This window comes from Candoia aspera, chromosome 1, assembly GCF_035149785.1.
Source record: "Candoia aspera isolate rCanAsp1 chromosome 1, rCanAsp1.hap2, whole genome shotgun sequence".
Classification (NCBI taxonomy): Eukaryota; Metazoa; Chordata; class Lepidosauria; order Squamata; family Boidae; genus Candoia; species Candoia aspera.
In genome coordinates this window covers 41,227,518-41,248,935 of record NC_086153.1, presented here as the reverse complement: position 1 = coordinate 41,248,935, position 21,418 = coordinate 41,227,518, and the positions used below count along the sequence as shown (strand labels likewise).

The 21,418-nt window shown below is 40.8% G+C and overlaps 1 protein-coding gene across 1 annotated transcript in view; it reads right to left on the bottom strand.

The window, feature by feature from the left end:
- SRBD1 (S1 RNA binding domain 1) overlaps positions 1-19,214 on the bottom strand; it is a 205,439-nt gene extending 186,225 nt beyond the window's left edge. Inside the window, exons 1-7 of the mRNA XM_063302803.1 lie at positions 19,135-19,214; positions 16,656-16,833; positions 14,769-15,113; positions 12,312-12,478; positions 9,468-9,585; positions 6,945-7,083; positions 2,725-2,821 (exon numbers count right to left, since the gene is read on the bottom strand). Of these exons, the coding sequence (XP_063158873.1) occupies positions 2,725-2,821; positions 6,945-7,083; positions 9,468-9,585; positions 12,312-12,478; positions 14,769-15,113; positions 16,656-16,833; positions 19,135-19,214 (1,124 nt within the window). The remainder of the gene's footprint in view (positions 1-2,724; positions 2,822-6,944; positions 7,084-9,467; positions 9,586-12,311; positions 12,479-14,768; positions 15,114-16,655; positions 16,834-19,134) is intronic.
- Between the last annotated feature and the right edge of the window lie 2,204 nt (positions 19,215-21,418).

Here is a 21,418-nt window from a genome sequence, read left to right as displayed (position 1 = left end):
AGCCCTCTGCAGCATTAGCTCCAACATTTCTCAGCTGGATCCCTGCCCCTCATGGCTAGCTAAGGCCTTCTATGAGGTGGAAAGAGATTGGATATGGGGTGTTTCCATCACTCTGAAGCAGGCTAGAGGTAGTCCTCATTTAGTGACTGCCTCTTAGCAACTGTTCGCAGTTACAATTGGTCACTTTGTGACCAATCCTCATATTTACAACCTTTATATGTCTGTAAAGCAAAGGAAAGCTGAAGTAAGATCATAAGCACAGTCACAGTTTCACTTAACAACCACTTCACTTAATGACCAAGTTGCGGGTCCCAATTGTGGTAGCTAAACAAGGACTACCTGTATAATGTGCCCTCTGCTCAAGAAGACTTTGCTAGATCTGATTGTTTTGGACAACTTTATACTTGTCTCCAGCTTTCCTTTTCTTGAAAGGATTATGGAAAGTGGTAGCCTACAACTGCAAAGAACCTTAGGAAGCTGTTTATTTGGACCTCTGACAGTCAACATTCAGGCTGGGCCATAGCATAGAAACTGCACTGGTTACTCTTGTGGACAACCTTTGAAGAGACTGGGATCAGGAGAGTGCAACCTGTAACAATTTTTTAAATGTATTGTTTTTACTGTATGCCTATACTGGCGCTGCGGGTTAAACCGCTGAGCTGCCGATCGGAAGGTCGGCGGTTCAAAAACGCGTGGCGGGGTGAGCTCCCGTTGCTCGTCCCAGCTCCTGCTCACCTAGCAGTTCGAAAACATGCAAATGTGAGTAGATCAATAGGTACCGCTTCGGCGGGAAGGTAACGGCGTTCCGAGTCGTCATGCTGGCCACATGACCCGGAAGTGTCTATGGACAACACCGGCTCTAAGGCTTAGAAACGGAGATGAGCACTGCCCCCTAGAGTCGGACACGACTGGACTTTACGTCAAGGGAAACCTTTACCTTTACTTTACTGTATGCCACCAAGAGTTGTTGTAGAGTTGGGTGGCCTCATAAATTTCCTAAACAAATAAGCAAACAAACAAACCTTCCTGGCCCTTCTTGATATCTCAACAGTTTCAATAACACTGACCATGGTATCCTTCTGGACCATCTCCAAGGAACTGGAATGAAAGGCACTGTTCTGCAGTGCTTCTCCTGCTTCTTGAAGGTACATTTCTAGTCAGGACACCTCAACTCTGCGAAATATCTATGGGACCTCTCCTCTCTCTACTCCTTTTTAACATCTACATGCAACCTCTGAGGGAGGGCATCCATTGGCATGGGGTTTGATATCATTAATATGCAGATGATACCACTTATACATCTGGTCCCTGGGCTGAAGGGGGATGCAGCAGGAATGCTGGAAGCTGTCCAGATCTGGATGGGGAGGAACAGACACCGAACCCCTCCAACATGGGTTTGGATTTGTGGGCCTAAATATTCCAGGGAAATTCTGACTCTGAACAGGGTTGTACTCTCCTGCTTAGAGATGGTCCACAATTTGAGAGTTCTCCTAGACTCACAGCTCCTGCTTGAACAGCATGTACCAGCTGTGACTAGGAGGACTTTTGCATAGTTACACCTTGTGTGCCAACTGCCATTCCAGCCTTGCTCACAGTCACTCATACCCATTTGGACTATTGTAATATGCTCTTGTAATGGGCTGTAGGAATAACCCTGGGAGACAGGAAGAGGAAATGCAACCTAGACAATGGTCAGACAAGACATATTTCTGCTCCCACTGAAGGCTGAAATGAAAATATGATAATTATATAAAAATATTTTTAAAATTTTTAAAGGCAGAGAAAGGAAAAAAAGAGAAAACATTATAGGAAAAAGCATTCTAGTAACCCCTCCCTTTTTGGGGGGGGGTGGCTTTAGGAGAACTTAGGAAGACCAACCTGTTCTGTCTTACAGAAGGGAAAGGTGTGTTAGAATTTGAAGGTGGACTCACAGGCACAAGACTTTTGTATTTTTTGTTTTTTAAAATCTTTCTTGATTATTTTATTTATTATATGTTTGAGGGGGCTTTTATTCTGTATGTTGACATTGTCAGCCACACCTTTGGGAATGGGTGGCATACAAGCAAAGTAGGTAGTTGAATGAACGAATGAACGAATGAATGGATGAATGAATGAATGAACGAATGGTTGATAAGGCATGTTTTTCAGGGCCTTTGAGATAAAATTTGCTGGTGGCTCCACTCCTTATGTTGGTAATATATCCTGGTGGACTTACCTGCTGAAGAATGATGAAAAACAACAGTAACATTCCAGTCAGCACTGAGCTGCTAGAAGCCATTATTCTAATTTTCCAGAATGACCCAGAAGGATGTTTTGACAAGGTGCTTACAAACTCAGCCCCTGACACTGATCACAAATTTAGTGCAGATAAATTAATAGAAAGCCAAGGCAGGTAATATTTTTTCCCAACCCTAAAGCTGTCAGGAACATGAATCGGGAGGCATAGTGGGAGCCTGGAGAACATTTCCTCAAGAGTGTGCACTATATGGCTCTATACACACATATTATTTTAAGTGCACCTACCACCTCGTTTTTTATAAAGAACAGAATTCACGAGCTTATTCAGTACTGCAGTGTAGATGGTCACTGTTGCTGTTTTTACAACATTTTGTCTGATAAGTATATTCAACCTCAGGAAAGAAAGTCTGCCAGCAAAGTCTGCCTGGCAAAATGCAATTTTACCAATCTCTAACAAAAGGATCTGTCTATGACAAAGTTACTTACAAATCTCTGATAAAATCCAGTGTTTCTTTATCTTTAGCAATCATGTCAGCCAGGATATGCTGTACTCCTGATTTTACTTCCTCAGTGGTGGAAAGTCCTAAAGGAAAATAATTGGTTTTAAGTTTTCATAAAGTGAATACCCTGCAAACATGGCACCACAAAGCTTTAAGGGGAAGCTTAAAAAATCTGAAGATCAACTAAAGATGAACATTATTTAACATAACACTAAAGACTAAACCATGCAGCAAGAATTGTTCTTATGTCAGGAAAGAGAAGGCCATACTTCTACTTACACCGGGCCTAATTGTTCCAGGCACTTCATATCCTTTTCCCAGCCCCAGCCCCCAAAATGTTGCACGTTTGTCTTCTATGCTGCACCTGAACTGAAACATTTTGCCGCTAACTCAACCATGTAATTCCCCCTTCACAGTCAGAATATGTGTAGCGACAACTGATGGCTTCAGATCTACTTCCTGCCCATCAAAAATACACTCAGAATAGACACCTGTAGCTGTCCTTCTTTGATGAGTGCCAGACGTAGCCTCTGTGCATTTCCAGAGAAGGTGGTGACAAGGCTTTGAGAGAGTTCAGCAAAAAGTATGAACCAATAATCTTCCTGCTGCTAAAATCAACAAAGAAACCTTGTGGAAACTATCGTAAAGTTCAGTTAAGAGTACCTCCCAGCTATAGAATTTGCTTTAACAAAATATTAGTTAATATTAACATTTTTTTTCAAAAAGAAAAGCCTTGTTAAAGATGAACTAGAAACATTGTTAAGGAGATTCTCTGTAAGAACTATATTAAAAAATAATCAGTCCATTTTGCTGTCTAAGGTTGCCCCCTACAGATTTATCTATGTATAATTACACTGTATAAACATTATAGTCTAATATATGAAGCAAGAAAGATCACCTCTTTCAAAAGTAATTTTCTTTGCATCAGAGAAAGGTAGTGAATTACAACACCTGCCCATCAACGTCATTATATTAGCATATAAATTAACAAAGATCCTAATTGCAAGCTAACTGTTCTGTGGGGAAAGTAGTAAATAATATGATTATGACAGTCCATGACTTCTTAAGGGCCCCAGGCTAGGAAAATCTGGCTTAAGCCAAGGCAGACGTAGAGATTGTCTTGTCTATGATAACACTGTTCTTCTCACTTTACCACAAAACATTCTTGTTTCTCTGATCTAAATCCATGTTTTACTAGCAGTCACTGCATACCTTCTCCAAGGTCATATCTTTACTCCATTAGACTCAGTCTCCCCTCCTGCATGCAGAGAAAACCCTGGAATGGTGTTATGGGAATGAATTACAGACCCACACACTTTCCTTAACTCCTTCCTAAAACATCCTGTCCTACTATAGAAGAAAACTGAGATACAGTTGGCAAAGATATCCAAGAACTATTAGTGGAAAAAAGAGATAATAAACAAATATGAAAAAGAGGTTAAAAATAACCCCACTTTGATTCTGTATGGTATATGAAGGGGCAGAGGGAAACTCTGGCAGGCTTTCACGATTCTGTTTTTACACCTACAACTATAGGGTAGTGTAATGATTGCCTACCCTAACAAAACCAGACTCACAAGTAGAGGCTTAATGATATCTGATTTATTAAAGAATAGTATGCGAATACAGAGAAAGCTGAGAATGAGCAAAAGCGCGCCAAATACAAACTAAAAACCCTCGGCGCAAACGTTACCCCTCCCCTCGCCCAAACGGTTCCAAATTCCCCACCGCAGGTGCTGGTGACAATTTCTGCTGATGTCCTGGGAAGAAAACCTTGAACACACGAGATAACCCAAACACATTCCAATCCAGCTGAATACAGATAACATCCCAGGAGACAGAATCCTCCTCCCCTCCCAACCTAAACACGCATCAGCAAAATGACATGCGAAACGTTACGATGTACGTTTAATATTGAAACGATGAACATGATAGGTAGAGTTCCAGCAGTCCTTGCAGTGTCTGTTTCCTAACCTGGTCTACCTTGAAGAGCTGATGCCTATCTACTTTAGTCACTGGTGATTCTCTTGCCCCCAAATCCTCTTCTCTCACTTGGGGGCCCCTCAGGTGTGATCAGCTCCTCCCAACCCTACACCCTTCCTCCCTGAGAATCTCCCACCAATCACCCCATCACACTCCAGGCACCTGTAGACCTAACTTCCTCAGCCTCCTTCCCAAATCATTTCTTCTAATCTCTTCCAGTCAGCCTCTATCCTACTCTCACCCACATGAGGCAATTAAGTGACTTCTCCCACTCCAGCCCAGTTCTTTTAGTCTGTGGGACACTCTTAGCTCCACAACCTCCTGCCACTTGGGTGTGGCCAACCTCTTCCAATCTTTCACACTCTTCTCAACACCCTCTCCCTAGCCCTTCACCTGTCTTCTCACTTCCTCAAACAATTCTTTAATTCACGTCTTCCATACATTTTCTCTGCACCTCATATCTGACCTCAGTCATGAGTTCTCTGCCCACTCTACTTCAACTCCAAATACAACCACAATCACTCTATTCTCTCCCAGTCCAATCTTAATTCAACTTACTACATATCTTGATGTCATTACCAGGTGTGCTGCCAGAAGCCTGCAAGGGTATAGAGCAGAGGGCAAAAAATGCACAATATACTTGCATTATGAGTGAAACTAAGTTTATGGAGAAGGTATGAAGAGCTTTATATGGGATAGTAATTAATGAGCATACGCATGATCTTCTAACTGAAATTAAGGAAAGTTAAGAGACAGAGATCCTATGTTATTTAGCTCAATAAATAAAATAAATATAATAGCTATATTATCAGCTTCTACCTTTTTAGGTTTTAGGAAATTATTAAAAACAGAATTGTTTAAGAAAACCTTTCATTTATAGATGTCATCATTTATTTTTATTGCTTTTTGATTGGCTGTTCCATGATTTTATCTGTGGTTTAATTTTGGGGGATTGTTATTGATTATAGTTCTGCAACTGTAATTATTCTGTCAATGTTTTATTATTATGACTGTAACTCAATAAGAGTCTCTTGATTTGCAGCAGGCAAAAATTTTGAATAAATACAATCGATAGAGATTGTGTGATATGGGCAGTTCTCACACATATTCCCTTCTTCAGCCCACCTTTATTCATTTCAATCAATGCTTGAATATTAGAGAGGAGAAGGAACTTGACCCGGGTCAAATACACAATTCCACTGAAGAACATGTCAAATCTCAGCCATTCTTGTATCTCATGCAGAATTGAAACAAGACATCAGGGCAAGTAAGCTGTTCTTCACATAGTGCATTTACATGTAGTTTTATTTTTCAGATGAAATTTAATATTCTACAATACAATAATAAGTCTTTTACATAACCACAAACATATTATGTAAGTGTGAACTGCCTTCTTTTTCATCTCTTTTGAAGCGCAGTCACTGACCTCATTGTCTTATATTATAATATGTCGAAACTCCTGTAGCTTTAATTTATGTATGGTAGCTTACTGAAACATGGCTGCATGCTTTAGTAACGTCTAAGTATTTTCACAAGTCAGGAAGAAGCTGAGGCTCATCTGGGATCACAGACATCTATGAGTTCTTGATTTACCCCAGCCTTCCCACCCTGGTAATCCCTAGGGATGTTGGACAGCACATGATATTTTTGCCAGCCTGCCAGAAACATGTTGCTTCACTGGAACTAAGTTGTTTGTCAAGGTAAATCTCAGTCATTTTGTGCAAGTGTAATAAGCATATTTAAAACCCTTTGCATGCCTGACTAAGCCTGTAGATTATAGGTGAGGGATGGAAATATTATACATGAAGAAGTAGCTTTGTTCGTGTAGCCAACAATATATTTTAAAATGACAACGGGGACTTTAGTGAACAGGGGTGGGTGGAAGAGTCCCCCATTCCACTTAAATAGTTTCTGTTCATATTCAGCAAGCATCTGAAGAAAAGACACAGGAATAGAGAACACTATTTCAAGCCAAGTTAATCTATCTAGTACTGCCTCTATTGATTAGCACCGGACCTCCAGAGTTTCTAACCAGGACTATCTAGAGAATTCAGAAAAAGGTGAGATCTGCTGCACCCAAAGCCCTTTGCTTTTCTCAAAGGGGGTGGCATCCACTGTCTACAAGTTTCCACAAAACTGCAAAACCACACCCACACAGCCATTCTTCTTTGGTAAAATATTTCTGTTTATATACACGAATGCTTCTGAAAGATACACGCTTACCTTCGACATCGGACTTGACATAAATGAACAGTCTGAGTTCCTTTGGATTCTCAATGAGCAAGTTGGCTGCCTGTTCCAAGCCCAACTGTCTAGCTCTTTGTGCTTTAGTTCCTTTGCTTCCAGTTTTATATGGTGCATACTATAAGAGATAATAAAGAGCCAGGTTGGTCTAGTGGTTAAGGCAATGGGATAGAAACCAGGAGACTGAGAGTTCTAGTCCTGCCTTAGGCATGGAAGTCGGCTGGGTGACCTTGGGCCAGTCACTCTCTCTCAGCCCAGCCCACCTCACAGGGTTGGTGTTGTGGGGAAAAGAGGAGGAGGAAGGAGTATTAGGTATGTTTGCCACCTTGAGTTATTTATAAAAATAATAAAGGCAGGATAGAAAATAAATTAAAAAATAATAAATAATATGAGACTAAGCATAAGGGAGATACACACACACACACACATTTGAAGAAGTAATTTTGTTGTCACAAGTTTTCAAGTTTTTATGCTTTTCCTCCACTCAGGTTGCAAACAAGGTAATGACATCTAGCATATAGAGTCACAGAGTCACCATTCAGGTTAATTGGTCCAATCACTTCTTTAGGTAATTGATTCTACCATCAACTGCATTTGAAGTTTTTTTCTAACACTGAATTGGAACCTGCTTTGCAGTAACTTAAATCCACTATTTTGCCTCTTCATTGTTTTGGGCATTCCAGCTACAGCAGCCAAAGCCCTCCTGACCCCCACAGTGAGCAAGTCTGGCATATACAGCGTACTTGTTACTTATCCTCAGATTGCTTTATACAAATATGAAAAAATACAGTCATGCTCCTTTTAATTCATTCTTCTTTTAAAACAAGTTAGTTCACACATTGTGCTAAATTGTAACGTAGCTGGTTTTGCTTAGCTTAGTGTGCTGTATGAATCCAGCCAACTCTAACACTTAACTCATGCTTTATATTTAGTGTAAAGTGAGAAACTGAATGCCATTTGTTCAATACACAATGACTCCTGTGATGTGTGACTCCAGTGTTAGAGGCAAATCCTACTGAAATCCACTAAATTTTACTTCTAAAATTGGGATTATATAATAAGGTAGACCAAAAGTGTATCCTGAAAATGAAACCCAGGCTTCCTGGAATTTTAGGAGGTCTTCATCTGTGAAAAGATCAATAACTGTTAACAACTGTTCCTGGCTAGGAATTTATCCATAATCTTTAATCTACTCCTAATCTACTCCTGTGATTCATAACTCCAAGGACATTTCAGGTCTACTTTTCGGAGTACATGTTTACAGCATAATTCGTACAAAAAGATCCCACTGAGTTTTATAAGATTCCCCACATAAGGAAGTATAGAATAGCAGCCTTAGTTCACAGGGAGTAAAAATATAGACCTCAAATCCAATGATTTATAAAAGCTGGCCTCAAACTGGTAACTAAAAGCAATTATGCAGTGAGAATGTTTTGAGCAAATGTCTTCTTCAAAAGCAAAGAATTTTCATGTTTCTTAACATACTATACTGATTAAAAGGAGCAGAAATATTTTAATTATGGCTTATTCAAGCAGCATTCCCAATCTGATTTGGAAATTGTGAAACAGGTCTAGAATCTGAATGAGAATGAAATGTGAAGGGAGGACTTAATAGCAGAGGCAAAGGAGATCTTTCCAGAAATCACCACTGCTTTGCCTAACAGATTCCCAGGAATTATGCTAAAACATCCCATATAATTGTATTTTGGATAGCTTTTGGCCGCTTTCACAATAAATTTCAATTTTTACTAGGTAAAATAGCAAAGAAATGGAAGTAATTTTAATTGCATTACTTCCTTTCCATTTCAGATCTATTTTAATTCCAATCAGTATAACAGAATACAGAACTTAGAAAAAAAATTCTGGGTGAAATTCAAGGGGCAATCTTTACAAAAAAAAATTAACTACAGTAAAACCTCTATTTACTAAAGCTTGATGCAACAGACTTTGTATGGAACAAGCCAAACTTTAACTGTGCTTTTCATCAATGCATAATGATGCAATGATGCAAATAATGTAAAAATACTGCAAATGATATAAATCTCCACAGCCCTACACTCCAATTCAATGGACATTCCTGAATAAAAGATACTTTCTCCCCACAATTAGTCCATTAAAACAAGATTTCACTGCACTTCCAGACATCACCATGAGTTTGCCTCTTCCTTCCCTCTTCTGGGTTTGGTAGCCTGGCTTTATAACTCTCTCTTGCCCAATAGGCCTAGCTTGTATCATGCATGAACCAGGACTGAGGCATATTTCAGTGGTTCAGCACATGTGCTGCATTTACGAGATCTCAATTCTTTGCACTTCCAAGTAGGACTGCAAAAGACTAAAATCTTAAATTGTGCAGAACTGTTATTAGACAATATAGTAATAATCTGACACAGTATAAAATGCCCACAACCAGGAACAATTTACATAAAAAGGAATACCAATGTTTGGAAAAAATCCAATGCACAATAAATATCTGAAAAGTTACATTAAAAATATTATACTAACCACATGATCCAGCTCCTCCAAAGTTTTACAGTTTAACAATGCAGTTAAAAGACTTCCTGAGAGCTTTCCTTCTTTCTCAAGTTTTTGTACTGAAACATGAACCTTTTTTGCTAACGTCCTAAAACCAAGCATAGGTGGTAGAATTAAAAATTCATGTTTAATTATACATTTATAGAAATACTATTCCTAACTCTGCATGCACCCCTGAGCCACTATCACATCACTGCAAAACCCTCCATATATTGTCCATAGGGACTCTCAGACTGAACTGACTCCATTGGCTCAATAGAAAAGGCACTTTCTCAGGTGAAAATGAAAACCAATGGACAGATAGCACCTTCTTGCAGAACAACAGTTAATGTAGCCCACTTTCACTGAGAAAGAGTTTTGCAAGTCAGTCACCTAGATGATAATGCACTTTATTTACATTTACCTAAGAGATACAATAAAGAACTAGTGATGATCACAATGGGAATAAGTTTAGATGGGCCATGGACTCACATACTTAAAACTACCCACTCTATTGCATTTACCCCCATTACGGTAATACCGGCCATGCAAGTGATTGTAGGAAAAGATCGGCTCGCTGGTAGATATTATTACATGATACCTCTGTTCCACAAATTGGGGAATTGTTAGGAAGCTCCCACACTTTTTGTTAAAGGTAGACTGCAACTGAAAGGAGAGGCTCCATTCTAGTTGGCAAAGGCATAGGGGTCGTCAGGCTCTTTTACAACTGCCTAAAATGGAAAGTGATTCTTTCCAACATTTCTCATGGAATCTCTTTGACAAGATTTATTGAGAAAGAATGTGGTTACAAAATTTCCAGCAAATGAATAATTTTCTACTTAGAATCAGCATTAGGGCAGATCCTTTTTCCTTTTTTTTCTATTGCCTTCCCTGATATAGCGCGGTGGTCTTTCCACGGATAACCGAGAAGCTTGTGGCTGGCTACTTATGTATATTATAATCTCTTAAACCAATTTAGGAATCAACTCTTTAAAAAGAAGCCTCTCCATTACTGGAATTCAGACAAGCTATGAGCATCTGCTAGCATTCCCCAGTGAACTCCTCTGTTAACACTTGTAAGACTGCAGTAATTGCTTAAGGACAAGTTCCTCAGATGCAGTAACCAAGTTAAAACAATATTGATTTGAACCTTTCTATTTCAGCAAAAAGAAAAAGAAAAGGTATATTGTGTACATTTGCATACTGACACTACTTATATATGATTCTTCTCTTCTAATATTTAATGTTAAAGAAACAAATTAAATCTAGTGATATACAGTACATTCCAGCATTCAAAGATGATCATGTTCTCCAACAATGAATCTCTCTCCCCCTCAGTCTGGAAATTCCTTTTCTTGATTCCTCAGCTAATCTGTGCCCATTCAAAAGCGTTCCCCTTAGAACATGTGAATGTGTATTAATGCTACATAATCAAATGTCTTGCCTATTTTCCTATGGCAAGAATGCAGGATCTTTTTATATTTATTTCTTTTGCTTCCTCCATCTAGAAATAAACTCTCTGTATCCTTCATCAATATGAATTACTTCTCAAAATCTCCTGCCTTTCTTTGAACTTGCTCATCTTTCTCTCATGGAATTTGAATTTAAAATCCCCATAAAGTGTTGATTATATAACATTCCTGTTATCCTGGACACTGTTATTAATAACTATTGAATATTAAGCATTTTTTATTGCCATCAGTGCCATTAACCCAAATATTATTTAATAAATTGAACTGATTGGATACTGAAGTCTCATTTTTTAACTTTGGAACTCACAAGCTTGTTTAACAATATATAGTGTTCAGTCCTGACAGAATTGCCATAATGGGAGGCCTCATACTATTAAGAGTGTGGAATGTGAATCCAGCCACAAGTTCTGTTTTATCCACAAGCGTGGGTAAAACAAAAAGATACAATTCACCAAAAATGAACATGAATGCTCTTCAGCACCTAGGTAAAGGTAAAGGTTTCCCTTGACGTAAAGTCCAGTCGTGTCCGACTCTAGGGGGCGGTGCTCATCTCCGTTTCTAAGCCTTGGAGCCGGCGTTGTCATAGACACTTCCGGGTCATGTGGCCAGCATGACGACACGGATCGCCGTTACCTTCCCGCCGAAGCGGTACCTACTGATCTACTCACATTTGCATGTTTTCGAACTGCTAGGTGAGCAGGAGCTGGGACTAGCAACGGGAGCTCACCCCGCCGCGCGGTTTCGAACCGCCGACCTTCCGATCGGCAGCTCAGCGGTTTAACCCGCAGCGCCACCGCGTCCCTTCCTTCAGCACCTACCTGCATCAAATATAAAGCTCACCTAGGCATGTGAGATAGGCAACCTGGCATCCCCAGATATTCTACTCTATAACTCTCATAGGCCCCAACCAGTACTGTCAGTGATAAGGTATTGTGGACTTTGAAACATCTGGGGAGTACAAAGTTGCCTATTCTTGTTTATGGTGGCTTGTCATAACAATCAAATATACCTGCTAGGGTGAGACCAAGAGCAGCAGAAATGGGCTAACCATTACACAATAAATATTGCAGGAGTGGGTAGGAACTGAAACTTTTTTTTTTTCATTTGAGAAAATTTAAAGGTAAATAAGGTGCTACAGCTCACAGGCTGTCAGTTGCTGGCTGCCGAGATGCATGCCTCCCACTGAAATAAGCTCCCAGTAATGAAATGGAGTCCCAAGTTAATAAAAGGCACCTTGTTTCTTAGAAATCAGTGCAATGAATAATGTTGCTTGTCTACAAAGTTTGGATCTACACTGAGTTCATAAATTATTTTCCACTATTTCTCTCCCTTCCTGCCCCCACCCCAATACTCTAATACATACTGTAGTTCTTCCATTATTTGCTGCACCTCACGCAGCACATCAGCTTCCAGATTGTTGATCAGTTCCTTCCGATACCGAACAATAAAAGGTATTGTATTATCATCATTGAAAAGCTTGATTATGTTGGCACACACCCATTCTTCAATATCGGTCCTTTGTGACAAAACCTGCAACCAACAGTAAAAAGACTCAAGTATGACTTCCTTACAAAAGATTCTTAAAATGTTAAGCTTGGAGAAGAAATGGTTATGGTTATCATCCTACAGCAATCTTCTTAATAAGGGATACATCTGAGAATAACTATCTCTATTTATTTACAAAGTTTATCCACTTTTCATTGCTAAAAACAAATCCCCAAAATGATTAAAATGAAAGCTAGGCTGAATCATTCAGCCCAGCTTTTTTCTGCAATTCCTGAACCTCTGAAGAGTGGAAATGCAGCAACATTCCAAGAAATGTTAGTGGGAGTGTCTTCATCATTATAAAATGAACATGAGGATTCCCTTCCACAGGTAACAGTTACTTTTTAAAAACGGTATGGAAAAAAACCTTGTGATTGTTACTCATCTGAGTGGTGAGTCTTTTAGCACAGTATCTTAATTGCATTTCCTGGGGCTATGATAGAAAAATGCTTATGGGGGGTTGTCAGTCCAGTTTCAAAGATAAGACTTGGTAATCTTTTGAGCTGATGGCCATAATCCAAATGTTGAGAGCCTGTCCTAGCATGCCCACAAAATGTCTGCTATAGTGGGTGTAGTCAAGGAGCAAGCAACCATTCATTTACTAGAGGAGCTGTTCTGTGCACTTTCTACACTTAAGCTTATTATACTGTTGGCCACAAATGGTGGTTTGTTTGCTCGCCCGGCGTAATAAGCCAATAATCACGCAGAGCAGGGAAATCAAAAACCCTCATTTTATTTCAGATGTCTACAAGAAAACAGACTCCTTTCCTCAAAGGGAAAGAAAGCGCTGAACAGGCAGCGAACAGCGTTTTTTATAGTTTACAAGGATCATTAAAGCTGTTCCCTGAATCTCTCATTGGCTATTTCCCTTGGTGTCTGCACAGTGTTCCTACATACTACATGCCATTCCATAATTTCCTCAGCATGACTCCTGTTTCTCATAAAAACAACTTTAGGGGTGGGTTTTTAAGGATTCTAATGAGCTAAGGCTGTTCCCAGGTCACCATTCCTGGTTAGGAATGTTAATTTATTGTCTCAGGTCTCGCTAGGGATCATGGCACCTAAGCTGGAAGTTGTATACTTTCCTTTAGCCTAGGTCTACATCGTGGTACCATAAACTTTTAGGGGTTGATAATTCACTCTCGTCTTCTCCTCCCTTCACTTTCACATGCACCCTTAAGGCACTGGCATCCAGAGTCTGATTCATCCCCTTGTTTTATTTCATCTTTTCCGGACCCCCGTCCATCAGTACTCTTTTCCCAGCACACTGGGCTACAGTAACTCATCAATATTGAGAGTTTGCGGGGGGGGGGGGCATGGCAGGGGAGAGGATGATATGTTTCTTAGAAATAAATAATTGATGCAGATGTTTGCTAGAATGGCAGTTTCCTTAAAAAAAATAAAACTTATTACATTAAATGTTATGTTTTTTTTAAAAAAAATTATAAGAAAAATGAAGTTAAACAGTTCCAGCAGCTCGGAAAGATGTTCATTGTATAATGAGGGCCCATAGTACTAAGCTGCCTACCCATGCTCTAAGAAACATGCATGAGATGCTGTACAGAGAGCTTCATCACCCACTCAAATCAGCAATGATTAGTGTTTGTTTTTTTAATTAGAAGACAAAGAAGAAACAGAAGGAACCCTCATCTGATAAAACAATGATAAACCATTCCTTCCCCAGTTTTTAAAGACACTGTATATGTTCCCCAAAGCACTCAGAAAACTGAAACCTCCCTCTCATTTCAGTGTGGTAAAAATATTTCCTTGGAGCCGGAATGTACTTTTAGCAAAGCACATAATAAAAAAGCTACATTTCTCATGAATAAAAATTTAAAATTGTAAACCAAGCTAAGAGTAACAAGACAGACTTTTTTTTACCATTTTTTAAAAATCCTGGAAATCCTGGAGTATTTTCTAATCTTTGTCCAGCAAAACTTGGAATTATGGTTCCAAAAGAAAAAAAAAATGTCCTTCATAATTTTTCTTCTACTTACAAATAACAAAATAATTAAGTTGGTATTTTCTTGTGAAACTCAATACTAATTGCAACCTCCCTACACCATAACCTATGCTCAGGATAAATTCTCATTATAAAGAGGGAAGACAACGTGCTTTGCTTTATAAAAATAAAAATTACTTTCTGGAACCAAATTACTTCCTGGAATACATCCCGAAGAGCTATTTAGAGAGATAAAATGTATGTATGTCACTCCAGAGTTTCCTCCAGCAGTACAGATCTTAGTTTTATTGCAAAAAGCAAAGTATCACATACCTGCACAATGTCCCAGTTCATATTGTGATCCTCATTCACTTTGCCACCTGCAACATATTTCCCACGATTCTCCTGAGGACTTCCTGTTTTAAATTTTTTTAAGGGAGGTTCATCAAATGTAAAATCTTCCCCAGACTCTTCTACCTTTATTTCCTTTTTAGATACTGTAGCACTTGTGGATGGCTCATCTGCATTTTCCAAGCCAGGTTCACCTTTAATGCTGCCAACTTTTTTCACTGGGATCTTTTTGGCTGAACTTCTCACATCGACATCGTCCTCTTTCTTCAGCCATGGAAATGTCATTTTTTCCTTTCCTCCAGGTGTGGCAATAGGCAATGATGTGTCCTACTCAAACCACCAAAACATGTTAAGGGATATTAGTATTGTCTACAGCCAGCCTTGACATAAACAGCACCAACGGTTTAGCCGCAGATAGTCATATCCTTTAGAATGGTGGAGAAATGAAACTAACATCACTGAATGGAGAAAAAGCTACTATAGATATCAGCATTCTGCTTAGTAAAATGTTAAGTGCAGAAAACACGAGTGCCTCAGGAGAGGCCTTTGTCACTGTCAGTGGCTACAGATCAACAATCAGAAGCATCTGAAGATAACTGCTCTTAAAGCTAACCTATTTTCTCCTTTATTCCAAGATTCAAAATTGAAGAGTGATATCCACTACAAATTTTGCTGTGAGAGAAGAGCTTGCTTCAATTTTAGCACGCGAAACAAAGTTAGTGAACACAAAAATATAAATATAAATATAAATGTTGTGTGTGTGTGTGTATCTCCAGCAGCATTATTTGGGACTGCCTCTTCCCAGCAGCTTCTGCCTATCCAGTAAGAACTGGAAGGGAAGGCTCCCTTTGGGTCCTTACTCAGAAGGAAGGGAAGACAATGGTGGAACTTGTTTTCTCTGTTGCTGCTCCACTTCCTTGGGGCAGCATCCCTACCAAGAAGAGATTAGCACCAACCCTGTTAGGGGTTTAGGAAAGCCATCAAAACCTAGCTGTTCCAAAAGGTCTTTGGGAGCCAAAAGAGGAAGTCCTTGACGTACAACCATTCGTTCAGCAACAGTTCAAAGTTACAACAGCACTGAACAAGGGGGACTTACAATGGGTCCTCGGAGCGTCCCCAAGGTCACGTGATTGCGATTTCTGACATTCCTTGCTGGGTTCCCACAAGCAAAGTCAATGGGGAAGCCAGTGGGAAGTTGGAAGTCATGGTCACATGAGGTCCTCACCTAACAACCCGCATAGTCCTCGTTTAATGATGGCAACCAAGACTGCCGGAATTGCCATCGATAAGCGGCATGGTCACATGATGTGCTTTACGACCATGTCGCTTAGCAACAACAATTTTGGTCCCAATTGCTGTTGTACGCCGAGGACTACCTGGATGACTGGATTCCCTCCAGCAAGGCTTATATAACCAAGGCTTTTGGTTATTGTTCCTTGATACAGTATGATGGTATGATGTGAGCAAATTATTATTGCTACTCTGTTTAGACTAAGCAGCTCCAACATACCCCCCACCCCTAAGATTCAGATGCTTCGAGGAACTTCACGTCAATTATGCTGGGTAAAGAACAGAGGTTAATCTGACTCAGAAAAAAACATAGGGCAGATCTTGCTTGCATGAAGCTCAGTTTACATGCATCTGGAGTCCCCTTTTAGTTGTGCCTTTTCCATTCCAATAAATTAGACAATTTATTCCTAGTCCCTAGGTAAGTCAGGTTGTTGGATCTATGCAGAAAATCTAAGTCAAATCAGGGGAATTTCAAACAGTAACGCAGACACACACACCTCCACAAGATAGTTTTTGTTCTCTCTTACTCTCTCTCAAATGCTTTGAAAACTAAATGGCTTCCTAGCTTCAGTTACTTACCGGCTCCTCTTTCACTGCTAGCTTCTTAGTACCTTTCCTAGCCACAGTTGATTTCTTCTTGGTCAAAGGATTTTTTTCAACTCTTCGCACTTTTGGTTTTGGCACTTTGGCCTTACGTGGGACTTCCTTTTTGGGGTCCCATTCCTCTTCACATTGTTCCTCTTCTGATTCTGAAGATCTGTATAAAGATATGGGAAAGTCTGTAATAAATGGAATTATACATAGCATTGTTGTTAAAAGTAGTAGGCCTCAACATTTAAGCAAAAGAGTTGCACTTATGCATATACTAAAGTTTATATGCTGTCTAGTCATAAGACTTGGGTGGCTTACAATTACATAGTCTAAATTCACAATCAGTAAATTAATTCATGACACAAAAATAAGGTGAAATAAAAGACATCATGTCTTTTATTTATAATAAGAAGTGACAGAATGCCAATCACACTTAATCTGTGTGCATTATTGCCCAGTCTTTCCCAACATGATATCCTTCAAATGTGTTGTGACCACTAATGCTAGAATTCTCCAGGAAACAAGCTGATGCCCCTGTAGCCTTCCAAGCCAACTGCAGCCAGCTAGCAATCTGTCATGGCCTGTCAGCTGCAGGTGGAGGAAACTGGGGTGTCTCCATTTAGTATGATGAGTCACAAATTACACAGATTGAGATTCTTTCAATTCATTAGTGATGAGGTTTATACACCTACACTAAGAAATAAGTATGTGGCATGAACCCAGCCAGTTGTGCTTTATTTAAAAAATAAAAAGAGGCGTTGGTGCACCCCCTTTAAAGAGGCGTTGGTGCACCCCCTCCTCAAGAAGCCATCGCTGGACCCTACTGTTCTGGACAATTTTTGTCCAGTCTCCCACCTTCCCTTTGTGGGAAAGGTGGTTGAAAAAGTGGTGGCTTTGCAGCTCCAGAGGGTCCTGGAGGAAACGGATTATCTGGACCCCTTTCAGTCAGGTTTCAGGCCCAGTTATGGGACAGAAACGGCACTGGTCGCACTTATGGATGATCTCTGGCAGAAGCGGGATGGTGGCAGTGCACCAATCCTTGCTCTCCTTGATCTCTCAGCGGCGTTCGATACCATCCTTTTGGGGAGGCTCAGGGAGTTGGGGGTGGGCGGCGTAGTTCTGCGCTGGTTCACCTCCTTCCTCCAGGGCCGGTCCCAATCGGTGGTGATAGGGGAGGAGAGATCGGCCCCACAGCCCCTTCTTTGTGGGGTGCCGCAGGGATCAGTACTCTCTCCGCTCCTTTTCAACATCTACATGAAACCACTGGGCGAGATCATCCGTCACCATGGGATGAGGCATCATCAATATGCTGATGATACTCAATTGTATATTTCCATCCCGGGTGAAATAAGTGACGCCGTGACTGCCCTCTCTGAGTGCCTGGGGTCTGTGGGGGTCTGGATGGGGAACAACAGGCTTCAACTGAACCCTGGTAAGACCGAGTGGCTGTGGGTTAATGGTTCTTCTGTATCTGGGACATTAACATCTCTGGTTCTGGGGGTCCTCCTGGACTCACGGCTCCTGCTCAAAGAGCAGGTGACAGCTGTGGCCAGGAGAGCCTTCATGCAGCTACATGCTGTGCACCAGTTATGCCCTTTCCTGTATCGGGAGGCCCTTCGAACAGTCACTCACACCCTTGTTATCTCCCATATAGACTATTGCAATGCACTCTACATGGGGCTACCCTTGAAAAGTATCTGGAAGCTTCAGCTGGTCCAGAATGCAGCCGCGCGAGCTGTCTTTGGTGCCCCCAGAAGGGCACATGTAACACCGCTGCTGCGTGAGCTGCATTGGGTACCAGTTTGCTTCTGGGTCCAATTCAAGGTGTTGGTTATTACCTTTAAAGCCCTACATGGCATGGGGCCAGGTTACCTGAGGGACTGCCTCTCCCCACTACATCAGCCTTTCCCACCCGATCATGCAGAGAGGGCATGCTGCGGACCCTGTCTCTAAGACAACTTTGTTTGGCGGGGTCCAGGAAGCAGGCCTTCTCTGCAGTGGCACCCACGCTGTGGAACATGCTGCCCCAGGAGGTGAGATTGGCCTCATCGCTCCTGGCCTTTTGGAGGAGTCTGAAGACCTGGTTCTGCCGCCTCGCTTGCAGCAGAGAGGGGAATAGATCTACATGGGGATGGCTGACTCCTCCCACACTTGGACTACTTTAGATTCTTTTGCCACTTGGACTTTTTTATTTTTTATTCTTATTTATATTTTTTATTATTTATTGTGGATTTTATTACTGTTGTTTTAATTGATTACTGTAAACTGCCCAGAGTCCCCCGACGGGAGGAGATGGGCGGGGACAAATTAGATAGATAAATAAATAAATAAATTTAATAAACTGCAGTTCAGCACATGATGATTTAGAAGATTGTATGAATTCATCCTGTAGCTGAATTCCATTTTTGTTTTCTATTTGGAGCTTGAAATCACAATTAAAACACACTGAGCATAAATTCTAACTCACGATTTAAGGAAGGAAGGCAGTTCATCTCCTGAAATGCCTGGTTTTGTTGCAGTTCTAGTCCGTTTAGAGAATGCTGACATCTGAGAAAAGGAAAACAGCTTTATCAGTGAGTTTTCCCCCATTCCTAAGGGACTACTGTTAGAAGTAATTCTTACCAGGGTTCGTCCCGAGCCAGGAATGAAAAGACACAGGCAGTTGCTGAAAAAATGGTTGAAGGTTTATTTCCCAAGAGCATGTACAGAGTACAGTGTACAGAGTACGCTGGTCGGAAGGTAGCCACACCTGTATTTCCCCCACAAGCCCTTTATATAGGAGAGCTTGGCTGTTGCTATGCAAAGGTGTTCCCACCCCCTAGAAACTTGAGAAAAGTGTAGTTTACCAGATTTCAGAAAGGAGGTGCTCTGTGGTCAGGCCCCCTGCCATTGGTGTTTCCTGTCCTGGTCGTCTGAGCTGTAGCTTTGACTACCAGCTTGGAATGTGTTGATATTATTTTTTTCTGCTTAGAAAGTAAGCCACAGAGAAGGTATCCATGGTAACAAATCGTTTTCTTAAGTGTTTGGCAGAGTCAAAGGTCAGGCCTCATTTGGTTAACAAGGTTTAAGTGTTCAATGACCTTATATGGGAAGCTGAAATCATCCTCTGCTTCCTTGCTTAATCAGCATTTAAATAAGCCAGCTCTGCCAGCTCTTTGCTCCTTTGCTTGCTTGCTTCTCCTGTTTTGCAGCCTCTTTTTCTGCTCAGCACACTTGGGTGTGTGCGTGTACTTGTAAATATGCTTTTTTGTGTTTAAGGATTTTGCCCATCCATTATTGTAATACAGCGTCTGGAAAGGATAGCACTCCCACACATACAACCCAAAGTATGGATCTGGTATGTAGATGACACCTTTGTCATAATACAAAAGAAACAACTGGAAGAAACCCACAAAACCATCAATAACATCTTCAATGGAATAAAATTCACAAGGGAAGAAGAAAACACTACCATTCCTGGACATCCTCATCAGTAGAGGAAATGATGGTAAGTTAGAAACACAAGTCTACAGGAGAGCTACCCATACCAACCAAGTGCTCCATTACCAAAGTAACAATCCAACCTCCCACAAGAGAAGCTGTGTAAGAACATTATTCAGACGAGCACTTACACACTGCAGCAACCCAGAACACCAGAAAAAAGAAAAAGAACATCTGCACAGCATCTCCCAACAAAATGGATACCCGCTCAACTTTACCAAAAAGTGCCTCACCACCCAACCCACTACAACCCAACCTACGGAAACTATGAAAAGGATAACACTGCCATATATCAGAAACATCTCAGAAACCACCAACAGACTGTCACAACCACATGGCATCACCGTAGCACGTAAACCAACTAAAACTCTTCAAAACATATTAAGCAACCCAAAAGACCCAATAGCCCAAGAAGAAAAAACAGGAGTTATTTACAACATACAATGCAAAGACTGTAACAGCCACTATGTAGGACAGACAGGCAGAAGACTAGCAGAGCGCATCCATGAACACCAACTAGCAGTCAGAAGACACGCTGAGAACTCCTTAATCTCACAACACATGGACAGACTCAACCATAGTTTCAACTGGGAAACTGTGAGCATCCTAAACCAAGCCAAATCCAAAAACGCCAGAGAATTCCTGGAAGCCTGGCACTCAGACAAAGCAGCCATCAACAGACACACAGAGGTAAACAACATTTACATACCATTCAAAAGAGAAAATAGAAAATAGAAAAGCCAGAAGACCAGTACACTCCCTTGCCAGCAATCAACACCCAGATATGCAAAAATCAACACTAGGATTAACACCAGATGAACCATCGAACAGCACAATACACCCTAATCAAGGAATTATTAACTCAGGCAATCAACCAAGCAGCAAACAACAGCCCAATCAAAGAACTCCTAAGGAGAGAACAACACCCCTACCAACACAAGCAGGGCAAGCCACAGTATATAAACTGAGAGCAAGGCCCACTCCCTCTTTGCACTGAAGATGTTGCCTAGTCTGGCAATGAAACGTCTGCAAGAAAACAACAAGGCTCAGAGAGCACCAAGGACTCCACAGTTCAACCCTGAGCTACAAATATTCGCTTCAGTTGGTACAATTATTTTTGTTGAAATGCCTGGTGTCTTCTTTCTGATCTCTTGGGCCATACGCTTTCCAGCACTCTGCACAAACTCCAACAGCATGCTCACCTTGGAAAGAATCTTTTGTGATTGGATTATGGAGTTCTGTTGGGCTGGGGAAAAACATTTACCTGAATG